Raw genomic sequence first — 26,096 nt, forward strand, 5'->3', positions numbered from 1 at the left:
TCGTAATGTAACGTAACATAGGGTAACGTGACACAACATAATGTAACATAGCATAACGCAACATAGTGTAACGTAACACAGCGTAACATAACGTAACATAAGGTAACGTAACGGAACATAACATAGTTATTGTTAATTACTCTTAATTTATTATGTTGATCTGTTCTGTACGACATCTATTGCACATCTGTCCGTCCTGGAAGAGGGATCCCTCCTCAGTTGCTCTCCTAGTGTAACATAATGTAACATGGCGTAACATAGCATAACATAACGTAACAGGTAACACAACGTAACATAATGTAACATAGGTAACATATCTTAACATAACGTAACATAGGTAACATATCTTAACATAACGTAACATAGGTAACATAACATAACGTAACACAGTGTAACATAATGTAACATAGCGTAACATAACATAACATGGTGTAACGTAACATAATGTAACATAACATAGCATAACATAGTGTAACGTAACATAACATAACATAGTGTAACATAGATAACATAACATAACACAGTGTAACGTAACATAACATAACATAGTGTAACATAGATAACATAACATAACACAGTGTAACGTAACATAACATAACATAGTGTAACATAGATAACATAACATAACATAGGTAACATAACATAACATAGTGTAACATAACACAACATAACGTAACATAGCGTAACCTAACGTAACATAGCATAACATAGGTAACATAGCGTAACATGACCTAACATGACGTAGCATAACGTATCATAACATAACATAGTGTAACATAGGTAACATAGCGTAACATAACATAGACCCTAGCACTTTCTCAAATCAAAACCTTGTTATCACAGACACAAATATCTTGGTGTGTTGCCCGACTCACACCTCACATATCGTCAACATGTTTCTCAGTTAACAAAGAAATTGAATCAGAAACTTTATGTATACAACAAAATTAGAACATACCTTTCTCTCTCTCTTTCTGAAACCTATTTGCATGCAATTACGTTTTCCACAATTTCCTACAGCCTACCTATTTGGTCCCTTACCACAAAGGAAATTACTGAACCAATAGCACGACTGTATAATCGAGATCCACAGTAATCTTCCCAAGTGGTCACACCACTGCATCGCACTGTCACGCTCTGACATTTCAAACCTACATATAAAGCCAAGCTCTTGTATTCTACCTTCAGATTCAAAACAGCACCTCACCGACACTTACTGCCCTTCTTCCAACACACAACACACCTCAACAGCGCGTCACTAGATCAGTCTCAATGGCACTTCTTCCACTGCCTGCTGACAAAAATAATTATGGGCAGAGGTCCTTCTTTCATACATACACCAAAATGAGGAATGACATCCCCAAACATATCACAGCACTACCATCTAGCACACAATTTAAAAAGGTTTACAAACAGTTTCTTTTCAACAGTTACACCTGTAATCACTGACCGTCTGTTTGTACTGTTTTGTAACTGTCTGTACTAGACTAAGTTAATGTCTTGAGAATGTGACTGTCCTGTTGCACTGTGTTTTTGTCATGTCTGTGTGTGCTGCAGAACAGGAACCTGCTGTAAACCAGTTTAAACTGAGTCAGGCCACTTTAACTGTACCTATAATGTTACCTTTAATCTTTTCCTGTATAATAAATGAAATGAAATGAACATAACGTAACATAGTAGATTACATAGACTAGATTACAATTTTTTGGGCCGATTCCGATTTCATTGTATTCAAACCCAATTTACAGCACACAAGATATTGTAATGTTTTCTATCTTTGCTTTAATAGAACATTTTAACCAAGATACAACCAGCTCTTGAAGAATCATCTCAAACAAACAAACAAACAAACAAAAACAGTGACACAGGCTTTTGGCTCAAATATAACTTCAGGTACAGTATTAAAATAAATAAGTATGTATATGTGGAGCATTGGTGGGTAATTTCTTGAATAGACAAAAAAGTAAAAATATCTCCTGTGGAAAATTCACACAGGTCTTCAGGACGCGCCCGCCAGTAAGCGCACGGACACGTGCCTCATCACTTTCAAGCGGCACAGTGCAGCAGTGAGAGCTCTACAGCTCAGTTAGCACAGACAATAAACAACTTCCTCCTTCTCTCTTTTGATGTGTGTGCGTGAATGATTAAGGTGAGACACATGGTGAGACACATGGTGAGACACATGGTGAGACACATGGTGAGACGCATGGTGAGGCGCATGGTGAGACACATGGTGAGACACATGGTGAGACACATGGTGAGACGCATGGTGAGGCGCATGGTGAGACACATGGTGAGACACATGGTGAGGCGCATGGTGAGACACATGGTGAGACACATGGTGAGACACATGGTGAGACACATGGTGAGGCGCATGGTGAGACGCATGGTGAGACACATGGTGAGACACATGGTGAGACACATGGTGAGACACATGGTGAGGCGCATGGTGAGACACATGGTGAGACACATGGTGAGGCGCATGGTGAGACACATGGTGAGACACATGGTGAGACACATGGTGAGGCGCATGGTGAGACACATGGTGAGGCGCATGGTGAGACACATGGTGAGACACATGGTGAGGCGCATGGTGAGGCGCATGGTGAGACACATGGTGAGACACATGGTGAGGCGCATGGTGAGGCGCATGGTGAGACACATGGTGAGACACATGGTGAGACACATGGTGAGACGCATGGTGAGGCGCATGGTGAGACGCATGGTGAGACACATGGTGAGACACATGGTGAGACACATGGTGAGACACATGGTGAGACGCATGGTGAGGCGCATGGTGAGACGCATGGTGAGACACATGGTGAGACACATGGTGAGACACATGGTGAGACGCATGGTGAGACGCATGGTGAGGCGCATGGTGAGGCGCATGGTGAGGCGCATGCGTGTGTGTGTGCTGCTGATGTTACACGATGTCAATCATGCGGCGTGGCGCGGCGCGGCGGGAATTTGACCAGCGTTTTAAATTGGCATATTTCAGACTGACTGGCTGGTCGCAGCTCACGGGCGATCATGTGAAAACCGGCCCGATTCCGAGCACTGCTGATAAATCGGTGCAAGTCTATAACATAGCGTAACGTAATGCAACGTTAAGAGTGATGGACTGTAACAAAGTGCATCATTACATAACGTGAGGCAGAATCATGTGACATCAGTCATCGGTTATTGGTCAAATTAGTTACAAATCAGCACATAATCCAACGTGGCTCCTCGTACAGACAGACTTTAACTGTTTAACTGAGTAAAATCATTTTAAATATAACAAACAATTAAATAACATCAGTAATAAATAACAACAACAGAAATATAAAATCTCAGGTCGACCTTTGTCTCTGAGCTCAGTTTATCTCCATGGTAACAAATATACGTGTCAGAGGGTCAAAGGTCCAGGCGTCATGTGATCAGACACCTGTGTGTGTGTGTGTGTGTGTGTGTGTGTGCTTCATAAAGGACATTTTGTCCCAGTTTAATTAAGTGTGGAAACCCCCCCAACACACACAGACACATACACATTACTGAGGAATTTAATTTAGTGTGTGGGCGGGTTGTCTCGGACCTGTCAGTCAAACTCTGACCTGTGTTTGCCCCCAGCACTCTGACACTGTGTGTGTGTGTGTGTGTGTGTGTGTGTGTGTGTGTGCGCGTATGGAGTACCATACGTTTCAATATGTGTGTGCAGCTATTGACTGAATGTGTCACACATGGGTGAAAATCCCATTTCATAGTTGGGGGGGGGGGACAAGGGAAAAAAGTTGCACCTGTCTTTTATACAGCACCTTTCACTGCAATTTGACGCTTTAATCTTCTCTCTATCTTTCCAACAGGCAAAGTGAATGTCTATACTTATGAGAAATGGCTTAACAACTAAACATTTCCTGCAATTAAACTGGTAAACTGGTTTATAAACAGTGTGCTGTGAGATCTGCCGCTGCGCACCTCACAACCGTGTGTAATAGCTGTGCGTAATGACCGCGGTTAGACTGCACGTCTCTCATGTTTGCCTCACTGACAGGTGGAGAGCCTACAGACAGGTAGCCATTAGCTACGAGCTGCTCCGTCACTGACTGCTCTTGTCCTGTCCTCTCCCTCTTCTTTCTCTCCTGTCCTCTCTGACTATCACTAAACTCTGAGCTTAATCATTAGCTTTTAGCTTAGCAGCACTCGTAATTGAGTAGGCTTTTGAACAATGCAGGAGAAATGTTGCAGACAGTTTATATCATCAGCCTGGGCCTGGGGCTTGTTGTAACAGTAAATGGGATGTGTTGTAACTTGTGTAAGTTAAACTGTGTCCGTGTGAGTGAACATGTTACCCTGCCATGCGCGATGTGGACAGCCGGGTCCAGCCACACTCTGCTACTGCTGCCAAGCAGCCCCGCCCGTTGGAAAGAGTGTGGGATATACCACTACTAGGAATGGGAGGGGGGGACTAAATCTTTTAAGATTTAGATAGCACATTATTGCGTGATTATAATGAGCACCGCTTACATTGTGCTTTCAATAAATACTACTGCATTGTTCAAAAATTATTAATTGTGTCTCAAATGATTCTAGGGGGGGACAGCTTTACTGAAGGGGGAGTCACGTCCCCCCTGTCCCCCCCGGGATTTCCGCCCCTGGTCACATGCGGGTGCTTTGACGCCTGTGCAGCAAAGCAACGCCTGACGTGTCATGTAGTTCACACGCACGTGTACGCGTGATGACTGCTGCACGCCACGTAATCACACGACGCGGAGTGACTACGCATAACATTTATGCGTTTTTTGCGAACGCATGCATAAACGCACACATGAAGATAATAGAACATTTTTGTCAAGCGCGCGCACGCACGCGTACTATGACGTGCGCAAACTACATCACGCGTAACAAGAAGATGCGTACTGTACTTACAGCGTGTGCACGTCCGTCTGTGACTGTTGGAGAAATGTTGTTAAGTGTCCACACACACACGTGTTTGCACTTGTTGATTCTACGCCACTGGAAGTTTATCTGTGTCATGCGCACCAGTCCGTGTGCATGAACGCCTCACGTAGTTTCCTTTTCCATTTCATTCTATTTCTGTGTTCTATTTTCATCCAGTAGATGGTGCCATCGAGCCAATAATACACTCTATATAGACACATATATAATTATAGTTTTGTTTTTACTAAACATGGAGAAGCAGCATTTAGTTTTTATGCTCCACATATCTGGAACAAACTCCCTGAAAACTGCAGGTGTGCTGCAACTCTCAGTTCTTTTAAATCAAGGCTGAAGACTTTTCTGTTTGCTGCTGCTTTTGATTAAATCAAATCTGAGCCTTCTTCTTCTCACACTGCACTGAAACTTTTATTCTGTTTCATTTCTGTCTCCTATCTAGGTTTTAATTCTAACTTAACTGTAGTTACATTAATGTGATTAATGTCTTTTTATGTTGCCTATTGCTTTTACTTGCTGTATATTTTATGTAAAGCACTTTGAATTGCCTTGTTGTTGAAATGTGCTATACAAATAAACTTGCCTTGCCTAGTGAGCGCCTAGTGACTTCATAGCGTGCGTGCGAGCGTGTTGATAAAGCTGAGGCGTCAGGTTTCACCAGGTTTGGTAATCATGGTAACCGGCAGTGTGGTCGGACACTGAGGAGCTCCTACAGTTCTCTGATTGGCCTCTGTGTGTAGGTGCTGCATGTGTTCATCTGATGACACCATGATTTACTGAGACTCAGTCTCAGACTCAGACTTGGACTCGGACTTGGACTCAGTCTCCAGAAAGGTAACGATACAAATAACCACTAGCTGTAGCGTCACATGGTGAGCGGTTATTAATAAATTTAACAACAGAGTTGAGCCTTTTAAAAGCTCAGTGTTGGATGTTAGCTGCTGCTAATTAGCTCGTGCTAACACTCTGGAGACTTTCCTTCAATGCTGTGTCTAACCTGTGTCTGGCGGTCAGTTCAGACCCTCAGCGCTGTCTTGTTGTCTTCCTCTGACCTGTGAGTCGTTCACACCGCCACATGTTGTATGCTGTCCCTCCTGACAGCTGCTGCAGTTCTATCTTCTCTCAAACCAAGTTTAAAGGTACATGTAGCTCCGCCCACTGTGTCAGGTGTGTTGATGCTGCCCTTGTTAAGTCATTGAAAGCAGTCTGACTTTGTATTATCGGTGCTTTTTATCAGCTATGATCAGCTATGACCGGACCATGTGTGAGTTTACTTTGAAAGGACAGACACAGGAAGTGTCCAGGTTAATTCACTGTCATCTACATGTTAACGTGTCCACGCTCATCTATATGTCCTCTCGCTGTCTGTCTCTGACAGGACGCTCCTGAAAAAAGATTTTGAATCTAAAGAGTGTTTTAATAAAGGTTAAATAAAAACATCAGATCATTTCAGAGGGAAATTTAGTCTGAAACATTTCTGTGTTCTCACCGACCTTTACGGTTGTTTGTTACGGACTGCAGCAGGGACAGAAACATTATAATAATAATTATTATTATTATTATTATTATTATTATTATAATGTTTTGTACTTATTTGAATGTACATAGTATTCCATTTTATGTTTTTTTCAAACTGTTATGAATAAAATATATTTCTGAAATAACTCAGCTGTCTGATCTGTGAACTGTCTGATTTTCTTCTTTATTTTATTTTAAATTAAAACATGACATATGATGTTTCTTGTTTTCATATAAAAATGTAATTTAATGTGACTAGGACTCGTCTGTGTCAGACAGACGGTGCGTCTCTTAAAGTCGTCCCCTGGGGACAGTGACAGAGAGAATAAAGGGCCTTCAGGAGGGCGCGGAGATGAAACAGATTAATTTATGAAGTTAAAACATCAGATTAACCTGGAATATTAAATCAGCTCCTTCATTATTCATTCTCCTCTCATTAACTCCTTCCTGTCTGTTCAGGAGTTTTATTAAAGGGCCATACCACTGTGTTTTTCAGCTCTCGACCAGGTCGACCTCCCAAGAGAACGCTGGGCATGGCCACCTTGACAGACGGCTCTAGGCTCCTCCCACACGGTCTGATAAGCCCCGCCCTGCTGTCACAGACAGGTGAGTCAAACAAAGGAACACTTTGTGACACAGTGTGAGCTAAAGGTCAAATCTCAGGTCAGTCACATGACTCTGATCTAACTCTGATGTCACCGCCGTCCTGACAATTAACTCAGAATCACACTGACCTGAGTTCAGTCCATCTGGACGCTGGATGTGTACCCGCCACTGTTTTACATTTCTGTCGTGGTCATATTACTGTGACGACCTGCAGCCTCGCTGCCTGAACTGATGCCTGATGAGGGCGGGGACTCAGTGAGGTGATGACACAGTGACATCATTTGTTCATCATCCTGCAGGTGACGGAGTTTAATCAGGTGGTTTAACGAGTTTGTATCTTTGTGACGCCAACACAAAGTCTCTGAACTCTGTACTGTGATTGGTTCTCTTCTAAATCTAAAATATGAGATGAGTGCAGACTTTTAAACGTCACAGCTGATCATGTTCATTTATTGGAGGTCAAACTCATGATCAGGATCAATAATTGCAGCCCTACGATTTTCATCCTCTCATTTGGGGTGTCAGAGGCACTGGGATAAAGTGAGATACTCCAGCTCCTCCTGGAGGACCCCGAGGTGTTCCCAGACCAGATGAGATCTATAATCCCTCCAGTGTGTTCTGGGTCTGCCCCGGGGCCTCCTACCAGCTGGACCAGGAGGATCCTGATCAGATGTTGAACCACCTCAACATGAAGGAGCAGCGGCTCTACTCCGAGCTCCCTCCAGATGTCTGACTCCTCCCCCTATCTCTAAGGCTGAGCCCAGACACCCTACAGAGGAAACTCATTTCAGACGCTTGTATCTGTGACCTCATTCTTTCAGTCACTACCCAGAGCTCATGACCATAGGTGAGGGCTGGGACGGACATGGATCTCTGCAGACACTGCACCAAACCGCCGATCCATCTCACGCTCCATTCTACCCTCACTGTGAACAAGACCCTGAGATGCAATATAGCGCGCATGCGCCCGCGCGTGCAGCCTTTTGCAGTCGCTCCTGCTTGTTTTCTCGTTTTTCTTACTTTTTTTGCTTTATTTAGTTTGGTATTTGTGCTTGGCTTTTTGTGAATGTCATTTGAAACTGCGCCCTCTCAAAACGTGCTGATTGAGAGACTTGTGCTCGTTTTCCTCACCCTGGAATTACGTTTTTCATTCGGACCCGGCACCATTGCGCAACAACTTCATGGCCGCATTGATCAGCTGATCGCGCTGAGGCCGGCCGGCTTGACTGCACCGAGAGCAGTAAGCGCAAAGGAGGGGGGCGTGTTGTTCTAGTAAATAACCGCTGATGCAGTCCTGACCATATTTCCATTAAGGAACGTATCTGTTGCCCGGACATTGAACTGATTGCTGTTGGACTCAGGCCGTAATATTTGCCCAGGGAGTTTTCACATGCCATTATTGTAACTGTTTACATCCCCCCCTCTGCCAACCTGACGTCGGCATGTGATGTCATTCACTCCGCCATAGCCCGCCTGCAGACTAAACACCCGAGTGCCTTCATAGCTATCTCGGGTGACTTCAACCATGTCACCATGGCAACAACATTGCCCACATTCACACAGTATGTGAGCTGTCCTACCAGAGAGGAGAGGACACTGGACTTGCTGTATGCAAACGCCAAAGATGCATACAGCTGCTCCCCCCTCTGGGTAGGTCAGACCACAACCTGGTGCACCTCAACCCCTGCTATGTACCACTAGTCAAGAGCCAGCCTGCGACCATGAGGACAGTGAGGAGATGGTCAGAGGAGACTTATGAGACGCTGCAGGGCTGTTTTGGGGTGACAGACTGGCAGGCACTCTGTGAGCCACATGGGGAGGACATCGACGGGCTCACAGAATGCATCACGGACTACATCAGCTTCTGTGTGGACTCCACTGTCCCAGCCAGGACTGTCCATTGTTATCCAAATAACAAACCGTGGGTAACAAAGGACATCAAAGTCATCCTCAATGCAAAGAAGACGGCCTTCAGAGCTGGTAACAGGGAGGAGGTGAGAACAATACAGGGGGAGCTGAAGATGAAGATCAGGGAGGCTAAGGAGAGATACAGGAGGAAGCTGGAGAGGAAACTCCAGCAGAACAACGTGAGAGAGGTCTGGAGTGGAATGAGGACCATCACTGGCTTCAGGACCAACAACCACAGAGGAGCTGAAGGCAGCATGGACAGGGCCAATGAACTGAATCTGTTTTTTAACAGATTTGACACTGCTGGCCCTGCCCATCCCCCCCTGACTCTTCTGCTGTCTGTCTTGGTCAACCATCTCCCACTCTGCCCTCCTCCCCCACTCCTCCCTCTCACACCTCAACACCCTCCTGCTTGACCCCCCCTCCTCCTCCTCCTCCTCACACCTCCTCCCCCCGTGGTCAGACTGACTGCTCTCTCCATCATGAGGACTACACCCCTCCCCCACGTGTCGTCACCTCCACAATGTGCTTCACTGCTGACCATGTGAGAAGACAGCTGATGAGACTCCACTCAAATAAGGCTGCAGGCCCTGATGGTGTCAGCCCCAGGGTGCTCAAAGCCTGTGCCCCCCAGCTATGTGGAGTACTTCAGCATGTCTTCAACATGAGCCTGAGTCTCCAGAGGGTCCCCTTGCTGTGGAAGACATCCTGCCTCGTTCCTGTGCCAAAGACGTCACGTCCCAGTGGCTCCAAGGACTACAGACCCGTGGCATTGACCTCCCACATCATGAAGACCCTGGAGAGACTCGTCTTGGAGCAGCTCCGGCCCATGGTCAAGCCACTTTTGGACCCCCTCCAGTTCGCCTATCAGCCCCGACTTGGAGTTGAGGACGCCATCATCTACCTGCTCAACCGCGTCTACGCCCATTTGGATAAGCTGGCGAGCACTGTGAGGGTCATGTTTTTTGACTTCTCTAGTGCATTCAACACCATCCGTCCAGCTCTACTGGGTGACAAGCTGACAGCAATGCAGGTGGATGCCCCCCTGGTGTCCTGGATTGTAGACTACTTGACTGGCAGACCACAGTATGTGCGCTTGCAACGCTGTGTGTCAGACAGAGTGGTCAGCAATACCGGGGCCCCGCAGGGGACTGTCCTCTCTCCCTTCCTCTTCACCCTCTACACCACGGACTTCAGCTATTGCACTGAGACCTGCCATCTTCAGAAGTTTTCTGATGACTCTGCTATAGTTGGATGTATCACCAAGGGTGATGAGGATGAGTACAGGGCTGTTGTGGATAACTTTGTCACATGGTGTGAGCAGAACCATCTGCAGCTCAACGTGGCAAAGACAAAGGAACTGGCTGTGGATCTGAGGAGGACCAAGACATCGGTGACCCCTGTTTCCATCCAAGGGGTCAGTGTGGACATTGTAGAGGACTATAAGTACCTGGGGGTACACATTGACAGTAAACTGGACTGGGTTAAGAACACTAACGCTCTCTACAGGAAGGGCCAGAGCCGTCTCTATTTTCTGAGGTGACTGAGGTCCTTCAACATCTGCCGGACTATGCTGAGGATTTTCTATGAGTCTGTGGTGGCCAGTGCTATCCTCTATGCTGTTGTGTGCTGGGGCAGCAGGCTGAGGGTGGCGGACGCCAACAGACTCAACAAACTGATCCGCAAGGCCAGTGACGTTGTGGGAACAGAGTGTGACTCTCTGATGGTGGTGTCAGAGAGGAGGATGCTGTCTAAGCTACGAACTGTCTTGGACAATGTCTCACACCCACTCCACCATGTGCTGGTCAGGCACAAGAGTACTTTCAGTGGGAGACTCATACCACCAAGATGTACCACTGAGCGCCACAGGAAATCATTCCTGCCTGTGGCCATCAAACTGTACAACTCCTCCCTCTGAGTGCAATAACTTATTAATTTGTGCAATAACCCCATTCACCCTGACTGTATATATTCTGTTTGTGTAAATAATCTTGTTCAGTTTACTATATATATACAGTGGTGGAAAAAAGTTTTCGGACACCCTTAAAATTTTACACAATCTCAAATATTATCATGAAATATTTGTGGAAAAATCTTTTTTGTGTTTCAAAAGGTGTGGCTGCATTAGACAGATACAAACAAATACAAATTATATTTTTTTGTTTATTGTTTACAAGAAAAACTAACAAAACTAAATTCTTGACAGTTTCAATATGTCAGTTCTCAACATTGTCGGTATCAAAGTCAACAAATAACAGAGAATGTGTTCAAAACTGAACAAAAAATAAATAAACCATCACATCATCAAATTAATATTCAGTAGTCCTGCCATTGGCACGTAGTAGAGCTCTAATCCTGGCTGGCATGTTCCCCACGAGCCTTTCACACTGTTGAGGGGTAATCTTGTCCCATTCTTCTTGAATTACTGCTTTTAATTCTTCTAAATTCTTTGGTTTATGCTTTGAAACAGACCTTTTGATAATCCACCACAGATTTTCAATGGGGCTCATGTCCGGGGATTGAGCTGGCCACTCTAAGACCTGGATACTGTGCTCCTGCAGCCAAGTTCTACTGGCCTTGGATGTGTGGCAAGGGGCATTATCTTGTTGAAACATCCAGTTTTTACCTCGACGGAACAGTGCACGCGCAGAAGGGAGCATGTGGGTTTTGAGAATGGTACAATACTTAATGTGCCATCACAGACAGTGAGATGACCAACACCAGCAGCACTCATGCATCCCCAAACCATGATACTGCCTCCACCATGCTCGACAGTAGGTACTGTACATGCTGGAGATAATGCTTCGCCTGGCCTTCTGCGTACCCTCACATTAGTAGGAGGAAGATAAAGCTGGAAACTGGACTCATCTGACCACAAAATCTTCTTCCAATTCCTGGCTGTCCAGTTCTTGTATGCCTGGGCCCAACGACGCCGGGCTAACCTCTGTCTCTCATTGATCAGGGGCTTCTTGATAGCCTTGTAGGACCTTAAGTCATGATCTAAAAGTCGGCCACGTACAGTGCGGGTGGAACACTGGACACCAGTTTGGTTTGACCACTGCTGCTGAAGCTCCTGTGATGTCATTCGGCGGTTTTGCCTGCACATGCGGATCAGGATGCGGTCATTTCTTGCTGAAGAAACCCTTGGACGCCCAGATCTTGGTTTGTCTTCCAAGCTGTTGGTTCATCTGTATTTCTGCAGAGTGTATCCAACTGTTGAAAGACTGTATCTGCACTTCCTGGCTATCTGGCGGCAGCTGTACCCTTCCTGGCTGAGAATCTTTATCTTCAGGCGTGTTTACTGCGTTAGGTTCCTTGTTTTAGCCATTTTTGTGTCTGAAGAACTTTCAAATGTGCTGGCTTTATGTAGACACGAAGCTTGGCAACAAAAATTGTGTCTTTTAATAAAAAGAACGACCTTCATCACTGGTACCAAAATGACCCAATACTCAAAATTTCTTATGTATTTTTATGGAACCAATCAATTTTAAGTTTTTAATGGCTTTTTTAGGATTTATTTAGTATTTTGGCTGTGACTGTACTAAAAGAAATTGCACTTGAAGACCTAAGAGTGATTCTTAATGCGATATTTCACAAATGCATGGGGTGTCCGAAAACTTTTTTCCACCACTGTGTGTATATATATATATATATTTATTTACGTTTATGTTTGTTAATAATTCCTGTTTATCTAACTATATATTTGTTAATACTATTGTTTAAATTTCTTATATTTTCACGTATCTTTCCTCTCTTGCAAGGAGCACCTGTAACATAAATAATTTCCCCTCGGGGATCAATAAAGTATTTCTGATTCTGATTCTGATTCTGATACCGTTTTTTTCCCTGTTAAAGGGTTTTTTTGGGGAGTTTTTCCTGATCAGCTGTGAGGGTCATAAGGACAGAGGGATGTCGTATGCTGTAAAGCCCTGTGAGGCAAATTGTGATTTGTGATATTGGGCTTTATAAATAAAATTGATTGATTGGTGATACTTGAACTCCTTCTCTTGAGGCAGTAACTCTCTCCCAACCCAGAGGGAACAATCCACCGTTCTCCAGCAGAGAACCATGACCTCAGACTGGGAGGAGCTGACTCCACAAACTGCCCCAGGTCATGCTGGAGGTCACTGTGTGATGAAGCCAACAGATCCACATCATATGCAAAAACAGAGATTAAATTCTGAGGTCACCAGACCAAAGCTCTTCCTCCCCCTGGCTGCACCTCCAGATCCTGTCCATGTAATTCACAAACAGGATCAGAGACCAGAGACGACCCTGGTGGAGGAACACCACCCACTGTAACTAAACTGAGTGTGTGGACACAGCTCAGTTTGGTTACACAAAGATCAGATGGCTCATAGCAGCGACCCCAACACCCCGTGTTCCCTGTATTTTTTCCGTCATGTCCCCCAGCCCTGTGACCAGTCACCATGATCCAGCACACCAGGTGAGTGACACCTGTAGCACTGTCAACACAGAGGACTCTCACAGTCCTCCATTACCTGACCAGGTGAGGCAGCACAATGTCGTCTTCATTCCCACAGTCAGCTGCTGAGCAGACTGAAGACTGACGCTTTGACCAGGAGATGAAGGTGTGACATGAGCGTCAGTGTGTGGTGGTCGGAGGTTCTGAGGTGGAGCGTTTCCTGTGAAGGAACCAGACAGGAAGTGTCTCTCAGCACAGGAAGTGTCTGCAGGTTGAAGATCAGACAGAGACATTTAACAGCACACAGATCCTGATGAAGATGCTTTAATGTGTTTTACATCAGCTGGTGGGGAGGAGGAGGGTCTGACTGTCACCACGGTAACACGTCTGAACACAGCTCAGCAGAGTGTGTGTGTGTGTGTGTGTGCGTGTGTGTGTGTGTGTGTGTGTGTGTGTGTGTGTGTGTGATTAGAGCTATAATTAGCACGCTTAATTAGCAGATGTCAAAATGACTGACAGATTGAGTTTCACCCCGAGCACTGTGTGTGTGGGTGTGTGTGTGTGTGTGTGTTGCCCGGGGCAACACGTGTCAAGACTTTTTTTAATCTTGTGTTGAAAAAGCTGTAAAAGAAAATCAGCTTAAGATTTTACAGACGAGTGTTTGTCAGTGGATGAAGATGAAAAGTGAGTAACATCACAGTCGGGCCTCGCTCTGATTGGATCATGATTGGTCATCTGTTTATACTCAGATCAACATAATAAGTCATCACAAGTCTCTGTGTTTGTGTCACCTGATAAATATCAGTCCAATAATCAGGTAGAGGACAGCGTACCTGAGCAGGTAGAGTACAGAGTACCTGAGCAGGTAGAGTACAGAGTACCTGAGCAGGTAGAGGACAGAGTACCTGAGCAGGTAGAGGACAGAGTACCTGAGCAGGTAGAGGACAGAGTACCTGAGCAGGTAGAGGACAGTGTACCTGAGCAGGTAGAGTACAGAGTACCTGAGCAGGTAGAGGACAGAGTACCTGAGCAGGTAGAGGACAGTGTACCTGAGCAGGTAGAGTACAGAGTACCTGAGCAGGTAGAGTACAGAGTACCTGAGCAGGTAGAGTACAGAGTACCTGAGCAGGTAGAGGACAGTGTACCTGAGCAGGTAGACTACAGAGTACCTGAGCAGGTAGAGGACAGTGTACCTGAGCAGGTAGAGGACAGGATACCTGAGCAGGTAGAGGACAGGGTACCTGAGCAGGTAGAGGACAGAGTACCTGAGCAGGTAGAGGACAGAGTACCTGAGCAGGTAGAGGACAGTGTACCTGAGCAGGTAGAGGACAGGATACCTGAGCAGGTAGAGGACAGGGTACCTGAGCAGGTAGAGTACAGTGTACCTGAGCAGGTAGAGTACAGTGTACCTGAGCAGGTAGAGGACAGAGTACCTGAGCAGGTAGAGAACAGTGTACCTGAGCAGGTAGAGGACAGGATACCTGAGCAGGTAGAGGACAGGGTACCTGAGCAGGTAGAGGACAGTGTACCTGAGCAGGTAGAGGACAGAGTACCTGAGCAGGTAGAGGACAGTGTACCTGAGCAGGTAGAGGACAGGATACCTGAGCAGGTAGAGGACAGGATACCTGAGCAGGTAGAGGACAGTGTACCTGAGCAGGTAGAGTACAGAGTACCTGAGAAGGTAGAGGACAGGATACCTGAGCAGGTAGAGGACACAGTACCTGAACAGGTAGAGGACAGTGTACCTGAGCAGGTAGAGGACAGAATACCTGAGCAGGTAGAGTACAGAGTACTCGAGCAGGTAGAGGACAGTGTACCTGAGCAGGTAGAGGACAGAGTACCTGAGCAGGTAGAGGACACAGTACCTGAACAGGTAGAGGACAGTGTACCTGAGCAGGTAGAGGACAGAATACCTGAGCAGGTAGAGTACAGAGTACCTGAGCAGGTAGAGGACAGGATACCTGAGCAGGTAGAGGACAGGGTACCTGAGCAGGTAGAGGACAGTGTACCTGAGCAGGTAGAGGACAGAGTACCTGAGCAGGTAGAGTACAGAGTACCTGAGCAGGTAGAGGACAGAGTACCCGAGCAGGTAGAGGACAGTGTACCTGAGCAGGAAGAGGACAGGGTACCTGAGCAGGTAGAGGACAGAGTACCTGAGCAGGTAGAGTACAGAGTACCTGAGCAGGTAGAGTACAGAGTACCTGAGCAGGTAGAGGACAGAGTACCTGAGCAGGTAGAGGACAGGATACCTGAGCAGGTAGAGTACAGAGTACCTGAGCAGGTAGAGGACAGTGTACCTGAGCAAGTAGAGGACAGAGTACCTGAGCGGGTAGAGGACAGGACACCTGAGCAGGTAGAGTACAGAGTACCTGAGCAGGTAGAGGACAGAGTACCTGAGCGGGTAGAGGACAGGGTACCTGAGCAGGTAGAGTACATAGTACCTGAGCGGGTAGAGGACAGAGTACCCGAGCGGGTAGAGGACAGAGTACCCGAGCAGGTAGAGTACAGAGTACCTGAGCAGGTAGAGTACAGAGTACAGAGTACCTGAGCAGGTAGAGTACAGAGTACAGAGTACCTGAGCAGGTAGAGGACAGAGTACCTGAGCAGGTAGAGTACAGAGTACCTGAGCGGGTAGAGGACAGAGTACCTGAGCAGGTAGAGGACAGAGTACCTGAGCAGGTAGAGTACAGAGTACCTGAGCAGGTAGAGTACAGAGTACAGAGTACCCGAGCAGGTAGAGTACAGAGTACCTGAGCGGGTAGAGTACAGAGTACCCGAGCGGGTAGAGGACAGAGTACCCGAGCAGGTAGAGGACAGAGTACCTGAGCAGGTAGAGTACAGAGTACCTGAGCAGGTAGAGTACAGAGTACAGAGTACATGAGCAGGTAGAGGACAGTGTACCTGAGCAGGTAGAGGACAGTACATGAGCAGGTAGAGTACAGAGTACCTGAGCAGGTAGAGGACAGAGTACATGAGAAGGTAGAGGACAGTGTACCTGAGCAGGTAGAGTACAGAGTACCCGCGCAGGTAGAGGACAGGGTACCTGAGCAGGTAGAGGACAGTGTACCTGAGCAGGTAGAGGACAGTGTACCTGAGCAGGTAGAGGACAGAGTACCCGAGCAGGTAGAGTACAGAGTACCCGAGCAGGTAGAGGACAGAGTACCCGAGCAGGTAGAGTACAGAGTACCTGAGCAGGTAGAGGACAGAGTACCTGAGCAGGTAGAGTACAGAGTACCCGAGCAGGTAGAGGACAGAGTACATGAGCAGGTAGAGTACAGTGTACCTGAGCAGGTAGAGGACAGAGTACATGAGCAGGTAGAGTACAGAGTACCCGAGCAGGTAGAGGACAGAGTACATGAGCAGGTAGAGTACAGTGTACCTGAGCAGGTAGAGGACAGAGTACCTGAGCAGGTAGAGGACAGAGTACCTGAGCAGGTAGAGGACAGAGTACCTGAGCAGGTAGAGTACAGAGTACCTGAGCAGGTAGAGGACAGAGTACCCGAGCAGGTAGAGGACAGAGTACCCGAGCAGGTAGAGTACAGAGTACCTGAGCAGGTAGAGGACAGAGTACCCGAGCAGGTAGAGGACAGGGTACCCGAGCAGGTAGAGGACAGAGTACATGAGAAGGTAGAGGACAGTGTACCTGAGCAGGTAGAGGACAGAGTACCCGAGCAGGTAGAGGACAGAGTACCCGAGCAGGTAGAGGACAGAGTACCCGAGCAGGTAGAGGACAGAGTACCTGAGCAGGTAGAGGACAGTGTACCTGAGCAGGTAGAGGACAGAGTACCCGAGCAGGTAGAGGACAGTGTACCCGAGCAGGTAGAGGACAGTGTACCTGAGCAGGTAGAGTACAGAGTACTCGAGCAGGTAGAGGACAGAGTACCCGAGCAGGTAGAGGACAGAGTACCTGAGCAGGTAGAGGACAGTGTACCTGAGCAGGTAGAGGACAGAGTACCCGAGCAGGTAGAGGACAGTGTACCTGAGCAGGTTGAGGACAGTGTACCCGAGCAGGTAGAGGACAGAGTACCTGAGCAGGTAGAGGACAGTGTACCTGAGCAGGTAGAGGACAGAATACCTGAGCAGGTAGAGGACAGAGTACCCGAGCAGGTAGAGGACAGTGTACCCGAGCAGGTAGAGTACAGTGTACCTGAGCAGGTAGAGGACAGAGTACCTGAGCAGGTAGAGTACAGAGTACCTGAGCAGGTAGAGGACAGAGTACCTGAGCAGGTAGAGGACAGTGTACCTGAGCAGGTAGAGGACAGAGTACCTGAGCAGGTAGAGTACATAGTACCTGAGCGGGTAGAGGACAGAGTACCCGAGCGGGTAGAGGACAGAGTACCCGAGCAGGTAGAGTACAGAGTACCTGAGCAGGTAGAGGACAGAGTACCTGCTGAGCAGGTAGAGTACAGAGTACCTGAGCGGGTAGAGGACAGAGTACCCGAGCAGGTAGAGTACAGAGTACCTGAGCAGGTAGAGGACAGAGTACCCGAGCAGGTAGAGTACAGAGTACCCGAGCAGGTAGAGGACAGAGTACCCGAGCAGGTAGAGGACAGAGTACCCGAGCAGGTAGAGGACAGAGTACCTGAGCAGGTAGAGGACAGAGTACCCGAGCAGGTAGAGGACAGTGTACCTGAGCAGGTAGAGGACAGAGTACCTGAGCAGGTAGAGTACAGAGTACCTGAGCAAGTAGAGGACAGTGTACCTGAGCAGGTAGAGTACAGAGTACCTGAGCAGGTAGAGTACAGAGTACCCGCGCAGGTAGAGGACAGTGTACCTGAGCAGGTAGAGGACAGTGTACCTGAGCAGGTAGAGGACAGTGTACCTGAGCAGGTAGAGTACAGAGTACCCGAGCAGGTAGAGGACAGAATACCCGAGCAGGTAGAGGACAGAGTACCTGAGCAGGTAGAGGACAGAGTACCTGAGCAGGTAGAGGACAGAGTACCTGAGCAGGTAGAGGACAGAGTACCTGAGCAGGTAGAGGACAGTGTACCTGAGCAGGTAGAGGACAGAGTACCTGAGCAGGTAGAGGACAGTGTACCTGAGCAGGTAGAGGACAGTGTACCTGAGCAGGTAGAGGACAGTGTACCCGAGCAGGTAGAGGACAGGATACCCGAGCAGGTAGAGGACAGAGTACCTGAGCAGGTAGAGGACAGTGTACCCGAGCAGGTAGAGGACAGGATACCCGAGCAGGTAGAGGACAGAGTACCTGAGCAGGTAGAGGACAGTACCTGAGCAGGTCTCGTGATGGGTCATGTGACTCCGGCTGAGTGTCCTCCGATGAAGACCATGGAAACAGTTGAGAGCACTGACGTCTCTTCACACAAAGTTTTAATCCAACAGAGGACGGAGCTAATACCAACACTCTCATCTCCGTCACCTCCTGACAGCTCTGACGGCTTAATGAAAACACACACACTAACACACACACGCTAACACACACGCACACACACACGCACACGCGCACACACACACACACACACACTAACACACGCACACACGCTAACACACACAGGTCTTTATTAAAAATACTCAAACTGCCACAGTTCTTGACCGAGGTCAGAGACACAGAGATCAAAGGAACAAGAAAATGATTAACTCTGCACACGCACACGCACGCACACACACAGAGTTGATTAAAATGTAAAGGTTCAGTATAAAGTAAAGACAAAGTGGACGGCGTCTCTGTGAGAGATGTTAAATATGAATGTGCAGTATGTTGTTAAATGTCTCCGTCTGTCTCGCAGCTGATTGGTTGATTCATGTCCTTAAAAAAAACATTAAAATGAAGAAAGTACGGACGCTCTGATTTACTGGACATATGTTGGTATCAGCTGATTTTCTCCTCATTGACTGATCAGTAAATCTGCTGACATCACTGATGACAGCGTCAGATGTTTCACTGTTGTGCGAAAAAACAGGAGTCCAGATGAACGGCGTCCTGTTGACGACCAAAAACAGAGATTTTCTCCAGGACGCAGTAAACTCAGAGTGGACACTTCAGAGGACGCAGCCTGTTGTTTCAATGATGATGTCACACTGTGAACAGTAGAGATGGGTTGGTTTCTAGTTTTGCCGGTCTGATCCTTTCCAGCCCGGTCTGGTCTGGTCTGGATCAGTCCATTCTGGTCTGATTTGGTCTGGTGTAGTCTGGTCTGGTATGGTACAGTCAATTCTGGTATGGTCTGATCTGGTCTTGTCCGGTCTGATCTGGTTTGGTCTGGTCTGGTCTGGTCTTGTCCGGTCTGATCTGGTTTGGTCTGGTCTGGTCTGGTCCGGTCCGGTCCGGTCCGATCTGGTCTGGTCTGGTCCAGTCTGGTATGGTCTGATCCGGTCCGGTCTGGTCTGGTCTGGTCTGATCTGTCTGGTCCGATGCGATCCGGTTTGGTCTGGTCTGGTCAGGACTGATCTGGTCTGGTTTGGTCCGGTCTGGTCTTGTCTGGTCTGGTCTGGTCTGGTCCAGTCTGGTCTGGTCTGGTCCAGTCTGGTCTGCTCTGGTCTGATCTGGTCTGGTCTGGTCCGGTCCGATCTGATCCGGTTTGGTATGGTATGGTATGGTTTAGTCTGGTCCGATCCGGTTTGGTCTGGTCTGATCCAGTCTGGTACGGTACGGTACAGTACGGTCTGGTCTGGTCTGGTCTGGTCTGGTCCGATCCAATCTGGTTTGGTCTGGTCTGGTCAGGACTGATCTGGTCTGGTTTGGTCCAGTTTGGTCTGGTCTGGTCTTGTCTGATCTGATCTCTTTTGGTCCGGTCTGGTCTGGTCCAGTCCAGTCTGGTCTGCTCTGGTCCGGTTTGGTCTGGTCTGGTATGGTATGGTCTGGTCTGGTCTGGTCCGTTCCGGGTTGGTCTGGTCTGGTATGGTATGGTATGGTCTGGTCTGGTCCGATCCGGTTTGGTCTGGTCTGGTCTGGTACGGTACGGTATGGTACGGTACCGTCTGGTCTGTTCTGGTCTGGTCCGGTCTGGTCCAGTTTGGTCCGATCCAGTTTAGTTTGGTTTGATTTATGATATGATATGATATGATATGATATGATATGATATGACATGGTATGGTATGGTTTGGTGTCTGGTCTGGTCCCATCCGGTTTGGTTTGGTCTGGTCTGGTCTGATCTGGTCTGGTCTGGTTTGATGTAGTCCAGTCTGGTCTGGTCCGTTCCATTCTGGTGTAGTCTGGTCTGGTGTAGTCTGGTCTGATCCAGTCCGGTCTGGTCCGGTCGGATCTGGTCTGGTCTGGTCCGGTATGGTCTGGTGTACGAGCTTAAAGCAGTTTAAATTAAATTAAGCAATTTGATTTAATGTAAACCGGCTGAACCAGCGTTCGTCATGACGTCACCGTGCTGCATCTTTAATAATCAGCACCATGACAACGTGACCAACAGAACATGTTTATAAACAGAGTGATCAGAATCGGTTTTATTACCAGGAGCCTGTATCACGACACGAGATCAACCTTTCCTGGGTTACCCAGACCTATCCTGGGTTGACTAACCCTAACAATGGCAATCAGGATAATCGTTATCACGACGCTGGATATCAACTCGGTAACTCAACCCAGGGTTGCTTTATCAAGAGCTGTGAACGCGCACGCAGCGGACCAATCACAATCATGAGAGAAGCGCAGCGTCACTGAGCGTCACTGAGCGTCCTCACAGAGCGCCGTATGTGAGGGAGAAAAAAAGTATTTCTCGTGAGGATCAGAGATTAATTCTACTAAAATATGAGGAGAAAAGCAACATTAGAGAAAAGGCCAACACCGTGGCAGCTGCAGGAGGAGGAAACATGCGTGGCAACGCATAACGGGATGAATAATGTTTAGTTTTAGTTTAGATTAGTTTATTTGCACATAATGTTAAAAACAGACAGTATAACATTTACAAGATTAAAAAAAGAAAAGTGCCGGAGACGTTAGAAGCCACTAAAAGCTTATCAAAGAAATTCCCCTGTCAAAACATCAATGAAATCACATGATAGAGAAGAAAAAAAAGACGGGTGAGGAAAGAAGAAATAGAGGAGGAGAGAGGGAAAAATCAAGACAAAACAAGGCAGCAAATAAAATGATGTGTAGGTTAAATGACTCATCACTGGTTCAAGTAGCTACAGTACCTGTACCTGTACATCTGACACTGATCACACCCTTGAATCCCATGAAATCAATGCTGCGCAGATGAATTGCGTGTATTACAATTATCGTCTAACATCATTGCGTCTGATAAATTGGTCTTCTTTGTCATAACGTTATATATGCTACAATAAAGCTTAAAGCTGACGCCACAATTAAATCATATCAACACCAAATTGATAGTCTGAATAAAATCATCCTGATATTGAGCTGTGTTAGAAATTAACAGCTACACAAAAATATAGCTAGTGTCCCTCTTTAAAAAACAAAATCCCTCAAACACCATGAAGTGTAGACATGATAGGCTACTTTCCACATTTCCAGCAGCAAAGCTGTCAATTAGGCCCATTATCTTTAACAGGGATCATTTCCTCCAACAAAACAAAATGTTGGCACTAATTAATGGTGCTATTAAGTGTCTGCAAATGATCAGTTTCTTTCTTATGAAGGGGTGGGATGAAAGTTCCACTTCTTTCCACTCCTTTTTGAACAATCTTTTCATTGTCTGTTGTTGTTGCTTTCTTTTCTTTTTTAATGTTCAAAATAAACTTTCAAATCAAAATCAATCAAATGAATTAAACTTCCCGTCATGACTGGGCTGCATTTCTGTCAGCCATCAACAGCTGATTGGCCAGTGGGTGGTGCTTTTTATAGGATCAGATTCAACCCTGAACTTACCCTGCTCCGGAGCAGGATAGCCGTTCAGAGTAAGTTACCATGGTGATCTACCCCGATAAGAACTGAACCGGCTTCGTGAGACCGAAAACCCAGAGTTAACCCTAAAGTTACCTCGCTAAGACATTAATCCTGCTTCCTGATACAGGCCCCAGGTAGGTTTTCACATAAAGGAATTTGGCTTGGTGTTTTGGTGCATAACAAAGAATATAAAATCTATAAAAAATGTAGAGTAATTAGAAGCATGCGAATAAAAAGGAAATACTATAAACAGTTAAATATGAAATCTGAATGCAAATAACAATAATAATAGTAATATGAAAAATATAAAGAATATGTTCACTGTAAACACAGTGGAGATGGAGTCGCTGGTGTCCGGCAGAGTCGAGGCCGCTGTCGACAACATGAAGGAGGTCACATGTCAGGAGATGGGAGGGGCTGAGCGACACATGCTGTGTTTCTTTGTTTCACGTGTTTTTGAGCGAGGAGAGAAGATGTGGTTAGAAAACTGAAACTACACCAACATGACAACATTTCGATGTGAAGCCATCAGAAGACGCGTCCTGAATAACGGCGAGCGACGCAGCGCTGCTGCTGTGAGCTGAACTTTTGTCAGACATCCTGTGTCATTTCTGTCGCTGCATGGGAGAGCGCCGGATTGGACAAAGTACGACTGATTCATGAAGTGAAGATGAGAAATTATCTACGGGATTCATTTTTATTTCCTGAAAGAGGCGTCAGCTGATTGGACGCAGATCAGCGGGGAGCTGAAATAATGAAGCCTCCATCCACGGCTGTCTGCGCTGTGGAAACATGACAACAAAACAAAAATAAAAAACAAAAACATCCGTATTGCCCCAGAATTTCACAGCTGGTGCATCTCGAGATAAAAGTCTAAAAAATAATCAAGAAAGAAAAACGTCTCTGAACAACGTCCAAGTACAGAAACAGGTTCCAGCCTTCAGACCAAGGAACTGATCAACAACTGATCAATAACTGATCAGTAATCCTTGAGTTCAGTTGGTGTGAGCAGACGGAGCGTCTTCATTCAGAATTCTGACTCCACTCTCAGGTTTGCTTTTATTCCTGATGTACAGTAGATCCCGTCACACTCGGAGCCGTCTCATCGTCTCTTCATATTTTTCATTGATCAGTTTGTAGTTTTGTGTTTTTTGTCTCTGAGCTGACGTCAAACTGATTTGTGTTCTTTAACATTCAGGTCCAAGTTTAAACATCATGTATGAAACAAACATGTTTTCTTTTTGTGTAGGTCCAGAAATTAATCCACAGAAACAGCGACAGAATCTCAGAGCGTCTGTTTTCGTTCAGCGACAGCAGAAACAATTTCAACAGGAAACAAGACAAATTCATCAAAGTGACATGTCAGTGTGTTTATTACATCGCTAAGTGATGCGTTTCCTGTTTCCAGGTGGTGTTTCTCTGGTAGACTCTGCTGTGAGAAAAATATGTTGTGTTTTATTTATATTTGATCAGTGATGTCATTCTGTAGTTTCTGATCAGGTCAGTGAAACACTTCCTGCTTCAGTGAGAAAAAGGTTCCTGCAGCAGTTTAACGTGACGGACAGATGCTCTGCTGGTGAAGGGTTATATTAAAGGGTTCAGTCGACTTCACAGTGTGCGAATATTCAACCTGTTTAATCCTGTTAACGTGTCGCTGAGCTTTGTAAAATAAAAACCTTCATTATGTGCACAGACAGTCGGACGCTGTGAACACCAGGACTGAAGTCAGATGGTGTCAGTGTCGGACTCAAAGAACAAAGTGATGGCTGATTGTTTCACAGAGCCACACTCACAGTTAGCACAGTTAGCTCTTTATGCTAAGCTAACGACTGTAACGTGTGGTGGACACTCAGAGATGAAACAGAGGAAACGTCTCCTGACATTAAGCGTTCCAGATTCAGAACGTCCTGAAGCCAAACACGAGAACAAAAAGAGAAACACTTTGTGTTGTCGCTCATCAGCCCGCGGCGTGCGGGGGGGGGGGGGTCGCTGTCCGATGGTTAGCCGAGTCCCCTGTTGATACTGACTGAATTAATTAGAGGAGGAAATTAATTAATTGGGCCAAGTGGCTGCAGGGAGACAGAGACAGTCACTGGAGACTCTGAGGCTGACGGCGTCATTAATTATTGATTATTGATCAGTCAGATCAGATGCCAACCTCTGCTGCTGCTACACACCTTATAACATATATCTTCATCTTTATCATTTCACCTTCATCTTCACCTTCATCTGTGAAAGACAAAAACACTTACCTTCATCTTCATCATTTCACCTTCATCTTTCTCATCTAAAGACAAAGACGTTCATTATTGATCAGTCACCAACTTCTGCTGCTAAACAATTAAACAACCTTCATCTCCTTTTTACCTTCATCTTTAAAAGATAGAAATTCTCTCCTTCATCTTCCTCTGTAAAGATAAAAACATAGAAACACTGACCTTTATTCGTGTCCAGACGTCGCTGAAGCTCAAACGGAGCTGATGTCATTAATTAAACTGCAGATATCTCAGATGTTGCTGACAATGTACGTTTTAATAGACCCTGTTAGTGCTGACATCACAATGATGTCACGATGACATCATGTTATCAGCTGGAGGTGCAGCTGCCTCTCCCCCACAGGGCTGTAGGCTCCATAGGAGTGTTAAAATGTGTTTGTCTTGTTGTGTTATTGGGAGCCAGAATAGAAGGAGTCATGGCTCAAAACCAGCCGCCACTGCCCGTCAACAAAAACAAAGACAACTATGGTTAAATGTGATAAGACCAAAGGACTGGACGGAGGCCATCATCAAAAATGCTCACATGTGCAGCGCACACTTCATATCAGGTTAGGGAAAAAGTATTTCCTGTTGTAGGGATGAATAAGGTTATGTGTATTAAGGGTTATCATGTCCACCTCATCAGAAACTGGGGAGGGATTAAGAGGAAGATTGGATTTCTCTGCAACGCTAACTTTTTAGCACATTAGCTAACGTTAGCTTCCATAGCAAAACAAACAAGTGTGGTCCTCCTTTGTAAGATTGGCTTCCTGTGACATCATCCATCCACTGAGTGAGAGCATACGGGTCGGCCAGTCTGGTCCCGTTGGTCAGTGTTTACTTATTCAAGTAACACTGGCGGTCCCGGAGAGTGAGTGACCTGACATGGTGCGTTGGTAAATTCAGTCTGACGCTCTACACTAAAATGAGAGCCCTGTTGGTGGAAGAAACGCAGCGTTATATTTCTACATGAATGAACCAACGGTTAAGTTAATCACACATTCACTCCGCTCGGCGCTCTGCTGCTCCGTCTCCACAGACACAGTGTCCAGAGTGCGCTCTGCCACTCTGAGAGTGCGCTGCTCTGGATAACCCAACGCTACATTCAGACAGCGCTCCCAATTTATCAACGCTCCAGTTTGTGTCAGAGTGCGCTCCCACACTCACAATGAGTGTTTCTGAACGCACCACTCACATCATCTTCCTCCATCGTCTAAAACAAGACAACACAACTTGTTAGCTAGCGCTAGCTAATGTCTGTGGAGAACTGTTTTGCCTCCAGCTAAGCCCCGCCCACCAACATCACGCTGATTACATTCAGAGTGTCACTCAGGTATCTAACCTGTGATCAGACTTTGTGTCCTTCATCCTTCATCATTCAAACATCACACCTGTCTCAGGTGTCTCGTTGGATTCTGACGTGTCTCATCTTTGCAGGTCTGACGGCGGCGGCGATGGCAGAGGCCCTGAAGCTGCAGAAAATGAGGATGATGATGGGTTTCCATGGCAACAGTGATCAGAGCAAACAGCACAATGGAGCCGAGTCAGACAACGATGACACAAGTACGTTGTGACATCATGACCATCGTGACATCATTATCATGACATCATCATCTGTCTCTGAAACTCAAAG

At 46.5% G+C, this 26,096-nt stretch overlaps 1 protein-coding gene across 2 annotated transcripts in view; it reads left to right on the forward strand.

Moving 5' to 3' along the window:
* LOC144464792 (dachshund homolog 1-like) overlaps nucleotides 1-26,096 on the forward strand; it is a 58,833-nt gene that overhangs the window by 20,310 nt on the left and 12,427 nt on the right. For both annotated transcript variants that reach the window (XR_013492382.1, XM_078172709.1), the window contains exons 2-3: nucleotides 6,950-7,059; nucleotides 25,901-26,026. Coding sequence is in view for 1 of the 2 variants with exons in the window: in XM_078172709.1 (XP_078028835.1) it covers nucleotides 6,950-7,059; nucleotides 25,901-26,026 (236 nt within the window). In the remaining variant the exon portion in view is untranslated. The remainder of the gene's footprint in view (nucleotides 1-6,949; nucleotides 7,060-25,900; nucleotides 26,027-26,096) is intronic.

The sequence above is a fragment of the Epinephelus lanceolatus genome, chromosome 11 (assembly GCF_041903045.1).
Source record: "Epinephelus lanceolatus isolate andai-2023 chromosome 11, ASM4190304v1, whole genome shotgun sequence".
NCBI classification, from domain to species: Eukaryota; Metazoa; Chordata; class Actinopteri; order Perciformes; family Serranidae; genus Epinephelus; species Epinephelus lanceolatus.